This window comes from Aphidius gifuensis, linkage group LG3, assembly GCF_014905175.1.
Source record: "Aphidius gifuensis isolate YNYX2018 linkage group LG3, ASM1490517v1, whole genome shotgun sequence".
Taxonomy (NCBI): Eukaryota; Metazoa; Arthropoda; class Insecta; order Hymenoptera; family Braconidae; genus Aphidius; species Aphidius gifuensis.
In genome coordinates, this window is record NC_057790.1 from 25,940,457 (window position 1) to 25,957,053 (window position 16,597).

The window sequence follows — 16,597 nt, forward strand, 5'->3', positions numbered from 1 at the left end:
GACTCGATGAGCCTGACTATCACATTATTAATTAGCTAGTTTATTAAGAATAAATTTTAAACATTTGAAAAAAGAAAAGGGATAAATTAATGAGCTTTTAAACGAATTATTTTTTTTTTTTTAATTCATTATATCATGCAAACTGTTTTTCATAATTTAAAAAAAAAAAATGTATGTGTATATAATGATAAGGGATATGAAAATAAGTTTATGGAAAAAAAAAAAAAAATACATACTTATTCGTGATTCAAGTTATTTATTTATTTATTTATCATTTGTATATTTTACCTTGAAAAAAAAAAAGACAACTGTCAAAGAAAAATGCACCATTTTTAATTAAACAATTGAGTTTTTTTTTTATTTTTTTAATTCCATTTTTGCTTTTAACGTGTAAATAATTGTATTGATGCAATTTTTAAATGCAATTTGAAGTTATTTTTTTTTGTGCTTTTAATATTTATTATGAAGAGATAATTATTTTGAGTAATGGAGTTTTTTAATTTAAGCCTAATGATTCAATAAGAGATTTAACTTTTGCAATGTATTTTTCTTTTGAATCATCTTGGCTTGATCCTTTTAGTTTGTTCCATGCTTCCCATTTAGCTTTTCCTTTCATGTCAAAGAAACCAGGTTTATCTATTGACAAAAAAATATAATAAAAATATAAATTAATGATTAAAGTATTGCCAATTGTTTATAAAATTAATTTAACAAACAAAAACAGCTTCAACTAGATTTTCTAATTTTTCTTTTTTTGTTTTGTTTTTCAAGTTGATTGAACTATTTTTATTACCTGTGTTACAATCACCAATTGTTGCTTGTTTATAGTAGCCATAAATCTCCAAAAGATCCTCATCACTTGGCTTGCCTTTTAAATTTTTAACATCTTCAGCAGCTTTCTGGAAATTCTGTAAAAAAAAACATCATCAACGTCATCATTATTATGTTTTTTTTTTCACATAAATAACACAAGTGAAAAACAATAAATCATCAAAATAAATTTAATAAAATATCTATCAAATTTTTTATAAATAAAATACTTGTATTTTTTGGTAAATATAAAGTTAATAATTTATTAATTTCACATAACCTTTAAATAATTTATTGACATTAATAATTTAAACAAACAAAAATTTGATTTTCACAATAATAAAACAAGACAAATCTACTTGTTATAATTATAATTTTTTTCTATTTTTTTTTTTAAATAATAATAAATAATTACTCACCTCTTCAAGAGACATTGTAGTTTTTTTTTTTTATTTATTTATTTATGAAAATGGTGTGACCCAAAGAGAGCAGCTTGGAGAGAAAGCGAGAGATTTCACGTCAAAGTGAGTCAAAGCAAGTCAAAATAGTTAAATCAACGTGGAAATTGCTGATTAGTTTTTTCCGGTACAATAATAATAATTAATTAAATAATGTGTACCAACTGTAGATAAAAAAATTGACAAGTAAAGAGAGACCAAAAGAGAGAGAGAAGCGAGAGAAGGATTTTTAATTAAGAGGTTATGTTTGTCTTCAACAGAAACAATGATAAACAACAACAATTGAATAAATATTTGTGTTTACAAAAAAAAAAAACAAATCTTAAAAATAATCATATCAATGTTAACTGGAGCAAACAATAAATATTAATAATGAACATAAAACAAGAAATAGAATTACCTGACAGTGATAATAATGAATCATTATTATGTTTTGACATTAAAGAAGAGAATGAATCAAATGACAGTGATCAAATTAATCGTGTAAATGTTCAAGAAGATGAAGAAACTATTGATGATAATTATGATTGTTCATCATTTGTTGATACAACATTAACAAAAATATTACCAGATAGATCAAAACATTTGTATGAGCTAACATACAATAGATTTACAAAATGGAAACAAGATAAAAATATAATTAAAATAACTGAAGATGTTATTATGGAATATTTATATTATCTTAAAACAATATCAGCAGTATCAACATTGAGATCACGTATAACAATGATTAGAAGTACAATTAATATTAATGATGACATTGATATATTTAAATATGAAAAAGTTAGATTATTTTGGAAAAAATCATCAATACATGCTAGAAATTATTCATCAAGAAAATTAATGAAAATATTTTGTTTAAATGACATTGAAAAATTTCTACGTGAATCACCTGATAATTTATATTTATTAATAAAGGTAAAATAAATTATTTTAAAATATTTATATTTCAATTTATTAATAGAAAAAATTACAATTTACAGGTGGTTTTGATAATAAGTATTAGTGGTCCATGTACACTAGAAGATATTTGTAAAATAAGTATAAATGACATTGAAGATAATGGTCATGAAATACATTTAAATATAAATAATATTAAAAAACCAATGATACCAAGAGTAATTGGTGGTGAATCATATAATATATTTAAAAAATATTTATCACGTCGGCCAAAAAATGTAGCAACAAATAAATTATTGTTAAAATATCACAGAGGTAAATGTTTATCAAGACCAATAACTGTCAAAGGATTTGGAAATATGGCAATATTTATTGCACAATATTTAAATTTACCAAATGCAAATGAATACAGAGGTGTTACATTTCATCAAACAGCTGTTTCATTACAACGTCAAAATAAAATACCACATTTTATGCCAATAAATAATAAGAAAAAGAACAAATTAAATAGTAAAAAATCATCATCAGCAGCAGCATCATCTTCATCATCTTCATCTTCATCGTCTTCTTCTTCTTCTTCTTTTTCACCATCACCATCATCATCTTCTAAAAATAACAATTTGACTTATGAAAAACCTAAAATTATACATTTAGTTCCTGTAAATAATAACGACAATTCACAACCATCAACAGAATTATTTAAATCAAGCGATAATAAAACTTTGTATATTCATGTTAATAATTCTAAAGACATGGATATTATTATCGTTAAAAAATAAGTATTTATATATCTAAATGAATTTTGTTTCTAATAAAATATATTTTTATTTGTTTGATAAATTTGTCTTCGTTAAATTACTTTGTTTAATTATTATTTTATAAATTTAACATGTCTTTTTCAAGTCCTCCAGGAAGCAGCAAGACCTTTATTTTATTATTATTATTATTATTATTTCAAATGGTACTGTTGATGATAATAATAATAATCATCATCAGCTTGTTTACACTTTCCAATTTCCATTTTCCAAAGTGTTTTTTAACCTAAAATTAAAACAGTGAAAGCTAACAGGTAAAAACGCTTTAGTTTATAAAATTATTAATTTTGTGTTTCTTGCATACAAGTGAATATACCTATATCAATTAATATCAGCAATAAATTAATAATGGATGATTTGATGGAAATAAAATATGAGACACAAAATTATGAAGAAAATCATCAAAAAATTGTTGAAAATAATGTTGAACAATTGAATGACAGTAATGCAATTGTTAAACAAGAAAATTCATACAACAATGATAACAAAAATATAATGTTTGTTGAAGTAGAAGAATATAAAACAATGGACAGTGAATATTTAAACTTATCAACAACATCAGATAATTTAGTATTACCAGAAGCATCAATAAAAGCATCAGATAAAACCTACAAACTAGCATGTGAAAAATTCTATCAATGGACAAAAAATAATAACATACGTACCCTAAGTGAAAATATCATAATGAATTATATAAATTATTTAAAAAATGAGCTAACAATAAATTCACTAATTGATCATATGACAGTACTGAGAACATTTATTCAAATGAATTATAAAATTGATATTAATACATATGAAAAAATTAATAATTTATGGAATAATATTTATGATAATCCTCATAACACAATGGAGTCATCAACAGAATCAAGTAATAATGGACAAGCTATATTTACACTAGATGATATACAAAAATTTTTAACAGATGCACCAGATTATCATTATTTACATTACAAAGTTTATTTAATTATTGGTACTATTGGAGCATGTAGAATGAGCCATTTTCGTGGTATAACATTGGATGATTTTGATGATGATGGAAGTAAAGCTGTTATGAATTTGAAGGACACCTTTCAGCCAAGTTTAAAAAAAGTTATAACAAATGGATCTTATAAAATATTTAAAAAATATATTAATAGTAGACCAATTCATGTTGAAACAAAAATATTATTTTTGTATTATTCAAAAGGTGGATGTTTACATCGTCCAATTGGTAAGGATAGATTTAGAGACATGACAAAAGAAATAGCAAAATATCTCAAATTAAAAAATCCACATAAATATGAAGGTAAAACAATGCGTTCAACATCTGAAATGTTAATATCAAAATTTGGAAATAGACTTACAGAATTAATTCAGCCACATTGTAATTATGAAATACCATCAGTAACATCATCAAGTATTGCTGAAAATATATTAAATGAAAATTCAAATGACATTGAAATTTTATCAGATGGTAATTCGAATTATTCATTGACAAATGATGCTGATGGAAATACAATGGAATCATCATCAAATACATACAGCGAATCAATTGATACTGATAATTTTAATGATAAATCAAAGCCATCAAATATTATTGAACAAAATGAAACATTATTTGTTGATGTAAAAGATAAATCAAATGATGGAAATGATAAAGAAATAATATTTATCGATGAAAGTAGTAATGATGATGATTTTCAAAGTAATATTGATACATCAGATCCATTATTAAAACAAAATTGTGCATTGTCTACAAAACCATTACGTGAAAGTTCAAATAAAGTGTATGAACATAAATATAATAAATTTAAAGAATGGATGAAATTTGAAAAAATTAATGATATAACAGAAGATGCTGTTTTGAAATATATTGATATTATGAGAAAAAAATTTGCACCAGCTACAGCTTCACAAAATGTTACAATGCTTAGATATACTATTAATAAATATCATAATATTGATATTTGTAATTATCCATTAGTGCAATGTTTAGCTAGAGAATTACATTTTCTTTGGAAAAATAAAATAACTAATAAATTATTTAATTTGCATGAAATTCAAACATTTTTATTAAATGCACCAGATAGCCCATTTTTATTAATCAAGGTAATTAATTACAACAAAACATTATGAATTAATTATTAATAAATAATTTTATTTAATTTTTATTTTGTATTAATTAATTTTATTTAATTTTCAGGCAGTTATTATTATGTGTTTAACAACACCATGTACAAATTTTAGCTGTAGTAATATGACGATAAATGATATTGAAGATACAGGCAGTGAAATAAAATTAATAAAAAATAAAAGTCAATCAAATAATCAAGAAATAATAAGTGGTAAATTATATAGTATATTTAAAAAATATATAACACTAAGACCAGTAAATGCTCAAACAGATAAATTATTTGTATATTATCATAAAGGACATAATAAATTAGAAGCATGTGGAAAAAGGATATTTGAAAGAATGTCAAAACAAATTGCTGAATATCTTGAATTACCAAATTTATATGAATATGGAGAAAAAAGTCTTTTTTATACTGCTTTATCATTGAGACGTAATTGTAATGTTGATGGATTAAATAATTTTAATTATAACATATTTAAAACGAAAGCGTCATTAGCATTATCATCACCATTATCATTGCCAGCAGCAAATAATTTTAATAGTGGTGTGTCATTAGTTGAGCCTATATCAACATCAACATCAGCAGCAGCAAATAATTTTAATGGCGGTGGGTTATTTGTTAAGACTCCATTGACATCATCAGCAACAGCAAAAAATAATTGTAATGATGATGGGTTATTTATTGAGCCTCCATTAAAATCATCAGTAACAACAGATAATTGTAATGATGATGTGATGGTTATTGAGCCTCCATCAACACCATCAACAGTTTCTACACCATTAATAGCTTCAACAGCATCAACAGCTTCAACAGCATCAACACCATCAACAACAACAAAAAATAAATTTAATAATGATAGATTATTCATTGGTACTGCATCAACATCATCAGCAACATCAACATCAATAAAATTCTCTAAAAATAATAATAAAAATTCTGAACTTGTTCAGATGATTCCTTCAAAATCAACAACTCAAGTTGAACAATCTGCCAATTCAACATTAAAAACGTCGAATAATTCGACTAATGGTGTTAATAAAGTATTATTAAAACCAACTGCTGAACTATTTACATCAGCTGATAATAAAACTCTTTATATTGAGATTAGTAATTCCAAGGGAATGGATGTTTGTATTATTCAAAAATAATTATCATTTATTGTTTTAAATTAAATAAATCATTCGTTAAATGAAATTAATAATCATTGTATAATGCAATTGTATTTTTATAGTAAAATTGAAAAGAGACTTATGACATTTAGGATAATAATAAATGTAGAGGCAATGTATAACTATAATTATCTTGAATAATTTATCCACATGTAGGTAATTATAGAATTTACAGAATTTCGAAAGAAAAAGTAACGAAATGTATAATGATAATATTTTGTATTTAATTAATAAAATACAGTAGTTAATTTTTTTAAATTATTGAATAGTTATTTATTTATTTACTATCATAATTATATATCAACATAGTTTAAGCAATAATGTTATCAATTTTTTTATGGAAAATATAAAATAATTCGATATTATATCTGAAATTATTATTATTTTTTCGTAAAATAAAATATCAAAGACACTTGTGTCTGTATTGTAGATAAAAATATTACAATGATATGCTTTTTAATTACAATAATGGATTACTTACACGTCCAGTAAAAATAATAAATTTTCTAATAGCTATAACAACGAGAAAAGAACGATCTACTTTGATGTCAATTCCATCTGTATGGTTATAGTAAGCTAAAAAAAAAAAAAATTCAATTATTATGATTTATTAATAATATATAAATTTGAATAAGAAAAATGAAAACTTACAAGGTGTATTGATATTATTTTTTTCGTTAACTTCAATAGTTGATTTTTGTATAATTTTATTGATGAATAGATTTTTCATTTGGCTGATGCCAGTAAAGTTAGCATCGGTTGTAAATGCTTGATTTATTCCCATCTAGGAAATAAAATAAAATTAACATTTTGATAAATAAATACGAGATATAAATAATAATATAAATAAAATTAATAATATACGTGCTTTTTTCAAGTATTTTTTAAGATCAATGTCCGTGTCAAGTTTGAATATTGGTAAAAATAAATTAGTTAATTTCTCGGTTGATTCATTATCGAAATTTTCTAAATTTAATTTATCAAGATTGTCTTCAATGTGTTGGAGTCCTTGATTTTCATTTGGAATAATAATAAACATAGCTATTGGATCTGAAATCTGCAGCATCAATTGAAAAAAAGTTATTTATATAAAGATTAATGACTAATGATCAAGATAATTAGTAACTATTTTACCCTATGAAAAATTTTAACAATTGTTGCATTCAAAGCCTTATTATTTGTTCTAAAAACATTTAAATTTCGTTCCATAGTTGGTACTTCTACTGAATGTCCATCACTTATATAAAATTGTTTAGACAATATCGGTTTTGTTTGATATCCCAACTCCCATCCTGCTTCCAAATTAATAGCGTTTAGAAGAAAAAGATTATCATTATTTTCTACATCACCTGTAATTCATTAACTATTTATTAATCAATTATTATTGTTTTTAGAACGATCGCCAAAAATTATAATAATATTATAATTAATATACCAACCAGTTTTTAAAATATTAGATATGCCATTTTTTCTAATCTCACTGTTAATTGTATTTTTTGTTTCTTCAGTATTCTCAAAGTTTAATTGTTCAACTGTTGACTTAAAAATTTTTGATGTAATTTCCTTGAATGCTGATTTTAATTTAATTTTTTTATCTACGTATATCTTGTTTTGCACACTTAATACATTTTTAATCCGTTTTTCTCCAATCTGTATAATTAAAAATTGAAAAAAAAATAAATACAAATCTTTTCTGTTTTTCTTTTTGATTTTAATTGTTAATTATAATAATTTTTTACCTTTATATTAATAAAAGTATTTATGTAGTTTTTTAAATTTTCTTCATGTAAAAAATCGACTAATTCAGATCGCGTTTTATTACGTGCTCCAAAATATGACATTGTTAATAGCTGAGAAACACCAAATGGTGAAAAGACAAAATTACCTGGTTCATTTTTTAAGACGATCTAAAAATTTATTAATTATTATTTATTATTATTTTAATTAAATTGAGTATTAAATTTCATTCAAGTTTGTTTATAATAATTAATATTACCTTGAAAAAATTTATAGACATTTCATTGAATGATTTCAAAGAAAAATCCGACATAGGTAATCCATAAATTTTTGATTTATCTGTAAAAAAAAAATGTTTATTTCCTATTATTTATGTCATTGGTGTTGATAAAATTTTATTAATTATATATTCTACCTGTTTCTCCTATTATAGTAAATAATACTTCTCTATTAGTTTCTTTAACTGAAAAAAAAAATGAAATTTTTATTATCTAATTGAATTTTTTGTTTTATATTTTTGTCATGAATGTTATTATAATTATAAATTATAAATTACCTGTTGATGGTAAAAACAAAGGCGGAATTTTAACATCTGGTTTTGATGTCGTGTTAATATTCACAAAATTAACTAAATGAAAAAGAAAAAAAAAAAATTAATATCATTATACTTATATGTAAAAAGTTTTAGTCCTGAAATTTTTTATCGATCATTTTTATTTTCTAATCGAATTTTATTTTATATTTACGTTATTAGTGTCATTAGTCATTACAATAATTAATTATGCTCTATCAAAGTGAGGGAAAAAGTTTTGAAATAAACAGTATCAATGTGTTTTTTAATCAAACAGAATTTTGATAAATAAATAAATAATAAAATGAATGTGTTATTAAAATTAATTATAATGTACCTGTTACTCTTGGAGATGATGTGGTAGTAGTCATTTCACGAGGATTTGAATCGTCTGTGAATAAAAAAAATTGTTATTTTGAAATTATTTGTGTCAATGGGGTCATCATGGATTTTTCAAATTATACTCTACTTTTTGTATTTGAAGGAGAACTGTAAGGAGTCATCACAACATCCACAACTTCATCTAAATAAAATAGAAAATAATAATCATTGTTAATTTTTTTTTTTTTTTTCAATTGCTTATGTAGATTTTAATTTGTAATTGTATAGTATAATTTTCCTTACCCACAATGTTAGTTATGAAAGTTTCTACAAAGTTTGTGATACCAGTAAATACGACGTTGACATTACAACCGTTTTTTTCAACGCATACTTCCACGTTAGATGCTGCTTCATTTGGATCATTTGACTGTTATTTTATGATAATTATATTATTCAACATTAATGGTAAAATTTAAAACGACAAAAATACCAAAGCATAAAACATACCTGAACAAGCTGTATAAACGTATGTAAAAATAAAATTAAAATAAATATTTTTTTATTTAACATTTTTGTTGATACTTTTTTATATACACATTTCGTAATTTTCAAGACACAGTGCAATATTCTTATCGAACTGCGTTAAGTTATTTATACGATGATCTTTTTATATGTATGATGCTTTAATTATTATTAAAAATTGTCACGTAAAGCTTGAAAAAAAAAAAAGGAAATATTAAAAATTTAATTTGTAATATTTTTTCATAAAACACGTTTGTGTAAATTTTTTGTTTTTTATTTTTAATTTTTAGTAGAGAATGAATATTAAATTAATACAAATAAAAAGATTTTATCTTTATTAAATAATTAAATTTAAAGAACTCAATTTTTATGATTAAGAAAACAATAATTATAATAAAATAAATAAATAAAAAGTACAGTAATTAATTGGTGTAACATTTATTCATGTTGTTAAATAATTACTAATATTTTTTTTTTTCATTTGCTTATTACTTTATTCATTTATTTCATGTCATATTGAATTTATTCACGTCTTAAATAAGTTAAATTGAACCATGTTAACATTTTTTCAATTACAATAATGGTTTCCATACACGTCCAGTGAAAGTAATAAATTTTTTAAAAGATATAACAACAAGAAAAAAACGATTTACGTTGATGTATCGTTGAGGTAATGAAACCACTTAATCGATATCTAAAACAATCATTTAAATTCGTCAGAATAAAACATCACAATAATTCATAAAGTAAGTAATTCATTCGTTAAATGAAATTAATAATCATTGATAATGAAATTGTATTTTTATTGTAAAATTAAAAAGAGGCGAAAGAGAATTTACAAAATTTTGAAGGAAAAAGTAATGAAGAAATTATTTCTAATGATAATATTTTATATTTTATTTAATAAAATACAGTAGTTAATTTGTTTAAATTATTAAATAGTTATATTTATTTATTTATTTACCATCATAATTATATATTAACATAGTTTAAGCAATAATGTAATCAATTTTTTTATGGAAAATATAAGATAATTTAATATTATTATTGACATTGTCATAAAAATTATTATTATGTATACTGTATTGTTTATAAAAATATTACAATGATAATTTTTTTAATTACAATAACGGATTGCTTACACGTCCAGTAAAAATGATAAATTTTTCAGTCGCTATAACAACGAGAAAAGGACGATCTACTTTGATGTCAATTTTATTTCTATCAAAATCGTAAGCTAAAACAAAACAATCAATTACATAATTACATTACCTATATATGATTTAAGAAATTTATTTTCAAATATAAATTTGAAAAAGAAAAAAAAACTTACAAGGTGTTTCGACATTATTTTTTTCGTTAACTTCGATAATTGATTTTTGTATAATTTTATTGATGAATAGATTTTTCATTTGGCTGATTCCAGTAAAGTTAGCATCGGTTGTAAATGCTTGATTTATTCCCATCTAAAAAATAAAATAAAATTAAAATTTTGTTAAATAAATAGAAATACAAATAATAATATAAATAAAATTAATAATATTAATAATATACGTGCTTTTTTTAAATATTTTTTAAGATCAATGTTTGTTTCAAGTTTGAATTTTGGTAAAAATAAATTAGCTGATTTCCATGTTGATTCCTTATAGAATTTTTCTAAATTAAAATTATCAAAATTGTTTTCAATGTGCTTTAATCCTTCAATGTCATTTGGAATAATAATATACATAGTTATTGAATCTGAAATCTAAAAATTAAATGCAAAAATTGTGATAAATATAAAAAATAAATAAAATTGTTATTTATGATAAAGATAATTTGTCATTATTATTTTACCCTATGAAAAATTTGAATAATTTTTGCATTTAAAACTTTATGATTTGTATACAAAATATTTAATTCTCGTTCCATAGTTGGTACTTTTACTGTACGTCCATAATTTATATAAAATGGTTTTAACAATGTCTTTTTTTTTTGACGTCCCAACTCCCATCCTGTTTCCAAATGAATAATGTTTAAAAGAAAAAGATTATCATTTTTTTCTACATCACCTGTAATTTATTAATCATTTATTAATCAATTATTATTGTTACTAAAATGATCATCAACAATTATAATGACATTACACTAACCAGTTTTTAAAACATTATAAATTCCATTTTTTTTAATCTCACGGTTAATTGTATTTCTTGCTGCTATAGATTTTTTAAAGTCTAATTGTTCAACTGGTGATTCAAAATTATCTGATATAATTTCCATGAATGTTGAATTTAAATAGAATTTTTTATCTATGTACACCTTGTTCTTTATACGTAATAAATTGCTTTCCAATTGCTATAAAAAAAAAAAAAAAAAACTTTAATCATTGTTTTTTTTTTCTATTAATTAATTATAATAATTTTTTACCGGTATATTGTTAAAAGTATCATAAGTTATGTAGTAATTAAAATTTAACATTTTTACAAAATTTTGTAATTCCAATCTTGTTATATCAAGTGCTCCAAAAACTAACATTGTTATTAGCTGTGAAACACCAAATGGTGAAAAGACAAAATTACCTGGTTCATTTTCTAATACAATCTAAAAAAAATAATTAATTATTATTTTAATTAAATTGAGTGTAAAATTTCATACGAGTTTATTTATAATAATTGATATTACCTTGAAAAAAATTAGAGACATTTCATTGAATGATTCCACAAGATTGGACATAGGTAATTCATCAATTTCTGATTCATCTGTAAAAAAAAAAACATTTTATATTTTAAAGATTTTTATTTCATCAGTGTTATTTATATTTTATTTATTATATTCTACCTGTTGTTGTCGTCATTGCGTAAGGTAATCCTTCATCATTTTGTTCATCTGTAAAAAATGAAATTTTTATTTTCTAATTTTTTTGTTTTATATTTTTGAGTGTTATCAATGACTTTTTTTGTTTTATATTCATGAGTGGTATCATAATTATAAATTATATATTACCTGCTGATGGAAAAATCAAAGAAGAAATTTTGACATCTGGTTTTGATGTCATATTAACATTTACAACTCGATCTAAATGAAAAAAAAAAAAAATTATAATCTTTGTTAATTAACTTTTGCATATTGTTGTTTTTTTCCCAGCATTTTTTTTTTTTTGTTTTTCGATTAGTGCTTTATTAAAACTTTTTATAGTACAATTTTTCTTACCCACAATATTATTTATCAAAGTTTCTACAAAGTTTATGGCATTAGATAAAATATTTCGACCACAACCGTTATTTTCAATGCAAACTTCAAAGTAAGTTTCATTTGGACAGCTCTCTGACTGTAATTTTTAATGATTATTAATTATTATTCAATATACTTATATATATTTAAATTTATATTATAAAATTAATTACGACATAAATATTAGCTTATTATAAAATTTACCTGAACAATTGAAAACATTTTTAAAAATAAAATAAAAATAAAAATTTTTTTATACAACATTTTTGTTTATATACTTTTTTATAAATATGTTTTGTAACTTTCAACTCACAATGTAATTTTTTTAATGTTCTGCGTCGAGTTATTTATATGATGATCTTTTTATACGTTTAATTATTTAATTATTATCAAAAATTGTCACGTATAGCTTGTAAAAAATGAGGAAATTTAAAAAATTTAATCTTTTTAATATTTTTTGATAAAACACGATTATAGATATTATTAACAAATATATTTATGGAATTTTACTTTTAAACAATGAAAAATTAATAAAATAATTTTAAATTTTCATAAACATAAAATTTATCTTTTATTTTTATTAAAATATCTGTTATGATAATTTTAAGTATGATAAAAAAATTTTTTCGTGTACATATACATTCTATAGTGTATACATTAATTTAAATAATTTATTGTATTTATTTATAAACATTTTTACATTGTATAACTGACAATTTTATTACATTAATTTACAATTTAATTATGTCATTAAATAATTACTAATATTTTTTTTTTTCATTTGCTTATTATTTTATTTATTTATTTACTATTATATTAAATTTATCCACGTCTTAAATTAAGCCATGTTAACATTCTTCAATTATACAATAAAGGATACACGTCCAGTAAAAATAATAAATTTTTTAAAAGATATAACAACAAGAAAAGGACGATTCACGTTGATGTATCGTCCAGGTAATGAAACCACTTTATGGATATCTAAAACAATCAATTAAATTCGTCAAAAATAAAACATCATAATAATTCATAAAGTATTGAAAAACTTATGCAAATAGTATGTCAATTTAATCAAGATAAAAAAAACCTACATGTTCCAGCTCGTTGATGATGACCAGTGCCATGTTCATGGACATCAACAGTTATATTTTGCACAACTTGATCAACGAAAAATTTTGGATGTTCATAAACATCACTAAACTCAGCAGCCCTTGTAAATGATCTCCTAATTCCCATCTAAAAAATACAAGATAAATAATATTTAAAAAAATCTTAATCACATTTAAAAATTGAAATAAATATACGTACTTTTTTCAGGTGTTCTTTAACATCAACATATGTATCAAGTTTAAATTTTGGTAGAAATAAATCAATTAATTCTCGTGTTGATTCATTATCGAAATTTTTCAAATTAATTCTATCAATATTGTCTTCAATCAGCTTTAGTCCTTGAATTTTATTTGGAACAATAATAAACATAGCAAGTGAGTCTTGGTGATCAGGCATCTGTTGTCGAAATTACAACAAAAATAAATTTATTTTACATATTTATAGGTATATAATAAAATTAATTATAAATATTTTTAATTTACCTTGTAAGGAAGTTTAATAATTGTTGCATCAAGATCATGTATGTATTTTAAATTATATTTATATTGTAGTTTCATTGTTGGTACATTTACTTGGCAAGTGTTATTCAAATAAAATGGTTTCATGGATGTAAATTTTGGTGGAGATCCAATTCTCCATCCTGATTTGAATATATAAGTGTTTAAAAGTGACAAACGTTTGTAGTCATCAGCATCATCTGTAATTTATTTATTTAATTAATTCTATATTCTTATCATCATCATCATCAAAATATTATTATTTATTTTATGTACCAATTGTTGATTCAAAATCATCTGCAGTAGCTTTCTTGTACTTTGATTCCAATTGAATTTTTTCATTGAAAAACATCATGTTGTAAATGTCCAATACAGTTTCATTATTTTTCTGTAAAAATTTTACATCCAATTATTTGAATTTAAATTATTTAAGGTTTTATTTTTCATTAGTTGATTATAATAATAATTTTTTTACCACGATGAAATTTGAAGTATTAGTTTGTATGTAGTCTAAAAAATTTTGCATTTGAAGAGAGTCATCTAGCTCTGTTCTTGTTTTACCAGATGATCCAAAAAGTCCAGTTGATAGTAGCTGTAAAACACCCAATGGTGAATAGACAAAATTACCTGGTTCATTTTTTAATGCAACCTGAAAAATTCATTGATTAGCTGCGGTATTATTAGATTATTTTCGTGTGGAGGAATTAATTTTACCTTGAAAAAGTTGAAGGACACTTGGTTCATTGTATCAACTGGATTGATCAAGGCTTTTGGATTTATCCAGCCAGAAAATCCAAAAAATACACCAATAAATGATGTAATTGCTGAAATATTATTTTAAATAAATTATAATAAATATTTTATTACTAGGCATTAATTAAGACCAAATTAATTATCAAAAATAAAAAAAAATTGTGTTTTGTGTAATAAAAATTGTAATTATATTTAAATAATTATACTCACGTAATTTCATTGTAAAATAATCAAAAACTTGAAGGTGAATTACTTATTTTTCAAGATGAATTTAGATAAAAAAAATATTTTTAATTTTCAAAGAGTATAACGACAGGCGAGTCGTTGGCCAACTGAATAGTGATTTTTTTTTTTTTATTCGACTTAACAACGTAACTGGTTATAAAATTTATTTATCAAGATTATGATAAATCACATGGGAAAATAAAAATAACGTGATTAACAAAATATAAATTAAAAATAGAAAAAAAAAATAATTTTTAAAATGAGAGAGTGTTTTAAAAAAAAAAATGATGATAACAGATATCGAAAAAAAAACCCAAGTCGGTAAAATACACACTGATAAAATATTCAGTGATAAGCTAATGACTATGTGACAAATTTATTTATTTTAGTGTGAATCACCGTCATTGTTTTTTGGAATTTTATTTTTGAAATAGTTATTGACACCGGTACGGAGAAATTTACGGGAAATACGGGGACGTTTACTTGTTTCAATGCAATCAGCTCTTTATACAGCCATCGTATTTTCACCGTAAGTGTTTCCATAATCTGGGAAAATTTCTCCGTAAATTCCTCCGTGTGGTGTCAATAATGTTATACCGTTTTATTTTTATTTATAATTTTTCGAAAATTATTCTCAGAATTGATAAGAGTAAATGGATAATATTTTTCTTTATAAAAGTCATTGATCAAATAAACTACGCATATAAATATCTGCATAAAGAGAAATTTTGAGTAAATATTTTGAGTAAAAATATCATGAGTCATGATTCATGACATGTAATTTAGTTGGAAATATTTTTTTTTTTCTATCTGAAATAATATACACTGAGAATATAATAAATAATAATGTAACGATGAAAATCTGATTAATCTCTACTTTTTTCAATATTTCTCTGTTTATTTAAAAAACAGAGACTGTAGTTATCAAGATACAGAATTCAATGTATAATGAAAAAGGAGATTTTAAATTGTGGAATGGAAGTTTGTCATTATTATTGTTAATAATATCGATTTCATTTATATTGTTAACAATAAGGATGACAAACTCACTATACATGAAATTTATATTATTAACAATAATAATGACAAACTCACATTTCAGATTTTGAAAAAGTAAAAAAAATAAAAATATAATAACGTCAACTTATAAATTGATAATTAATTTAAAAATTTTTCTTTTAAAATTACAAAAAAATATGAAATATATTTTCTGTATTTTTATATCAATTGTTAAATATATTTATCAGTTTTTTAATAGTATATAAAAAAAGCGCGGATCAATCGATTCAAATTTATTTAAATAATTATTAAAAAAAAAAAAATTATTAATCAATTATTTTTGTTTAATTACTCGATATTTTCTACAACTAATTTAATTT

The 16,597-nt window shown here is 22.3% G+C and overlaps 2 protein-coding genes across 3 annotated transcripts; one reads left to right on the forward strand and one right to left on the reverse strand.

The window, feature by feature from the left end:
- Positions 1 to 423: 423 nt before the first annotated feature.
- LOC122853323 (acyl-CoA-binding protein) lies at positions 424 to 1,382 on the reverse strand. The gene is made up of 3 exons (XM_044153723.1): positions 1,230 to 1,382; positions 794 to 908; positions 424 to 636 (listed from the first exon to the last, which is right to left on the reverse strand). Exons 1-3 carry the CDS (start codon positions 1,242 to 1,244, stop codon positions 497 to 499), a joined length of 270 nt encoding a protein of 89 aa, XP_044009658.1. The 5' UTR covers positions 1,245 to 1,382; the 3' UTR covers positions 424 to 496.
- Positions 1,383 to 3,234: 1,852 nt separating this feature from the next.
- LOC122853324 lies at positions 3,235 to 6,440 on the forward strand. 2 transcript variants are annotated; one of them, XM_044153726.1, is made up of 3 exons: positions 3,235 to 5,074; positions 5,169 to 5,310; positions 5,398 to 6,440. In XM_044153726.1, the coding sequence occupies exons 1-3, from the start codon at positions 3,332 to 3,334 to the stop codon at positions 6,249 to 6,251; spliced, it is 2,739 nt and encodes a 912-aa protein (XP_044009661.1). In that variant the 5' UTR covers positions 3,235 to 3,331; the 3' UTR covers positions 6,252 to 6,440. The 2 variants fall into 2 exon arrangements, with proteins under 2 accessions (XP_044009661.1, XP_044009660.1); XM_044153725.1 differs by having other exon boundaries at positions 5,169 to 6,440.
- The last annotated feature ends 10,157 nt before the right edge of the window (positions 6,441 to 16,597 follow it).

Coding starts and splice junctions, on each gene's coding strand:
- LOC122853323 (XM_044153723.1), bottom strand. Junction 637..793: donor AATTGGTGATTGTAACACAG/GTAATAAAAATA, acceptor TTTTGTCAATAG/ATAAACCTGGTTTCTTTGAC.
- LOC122853324 (XM_044153725.1), top strand. CDS start 3,332: ATGGATGATTTGATGGAAATAAAATATGAGACACAAAATTATGAAGAA. Junction 5,075..5,168: donor GCCCATTTTTATTAATCAAG/GTAATTAATTAC, acceptor TTTAATTTTCAG/GCAGTTATTATTATGTGTTT.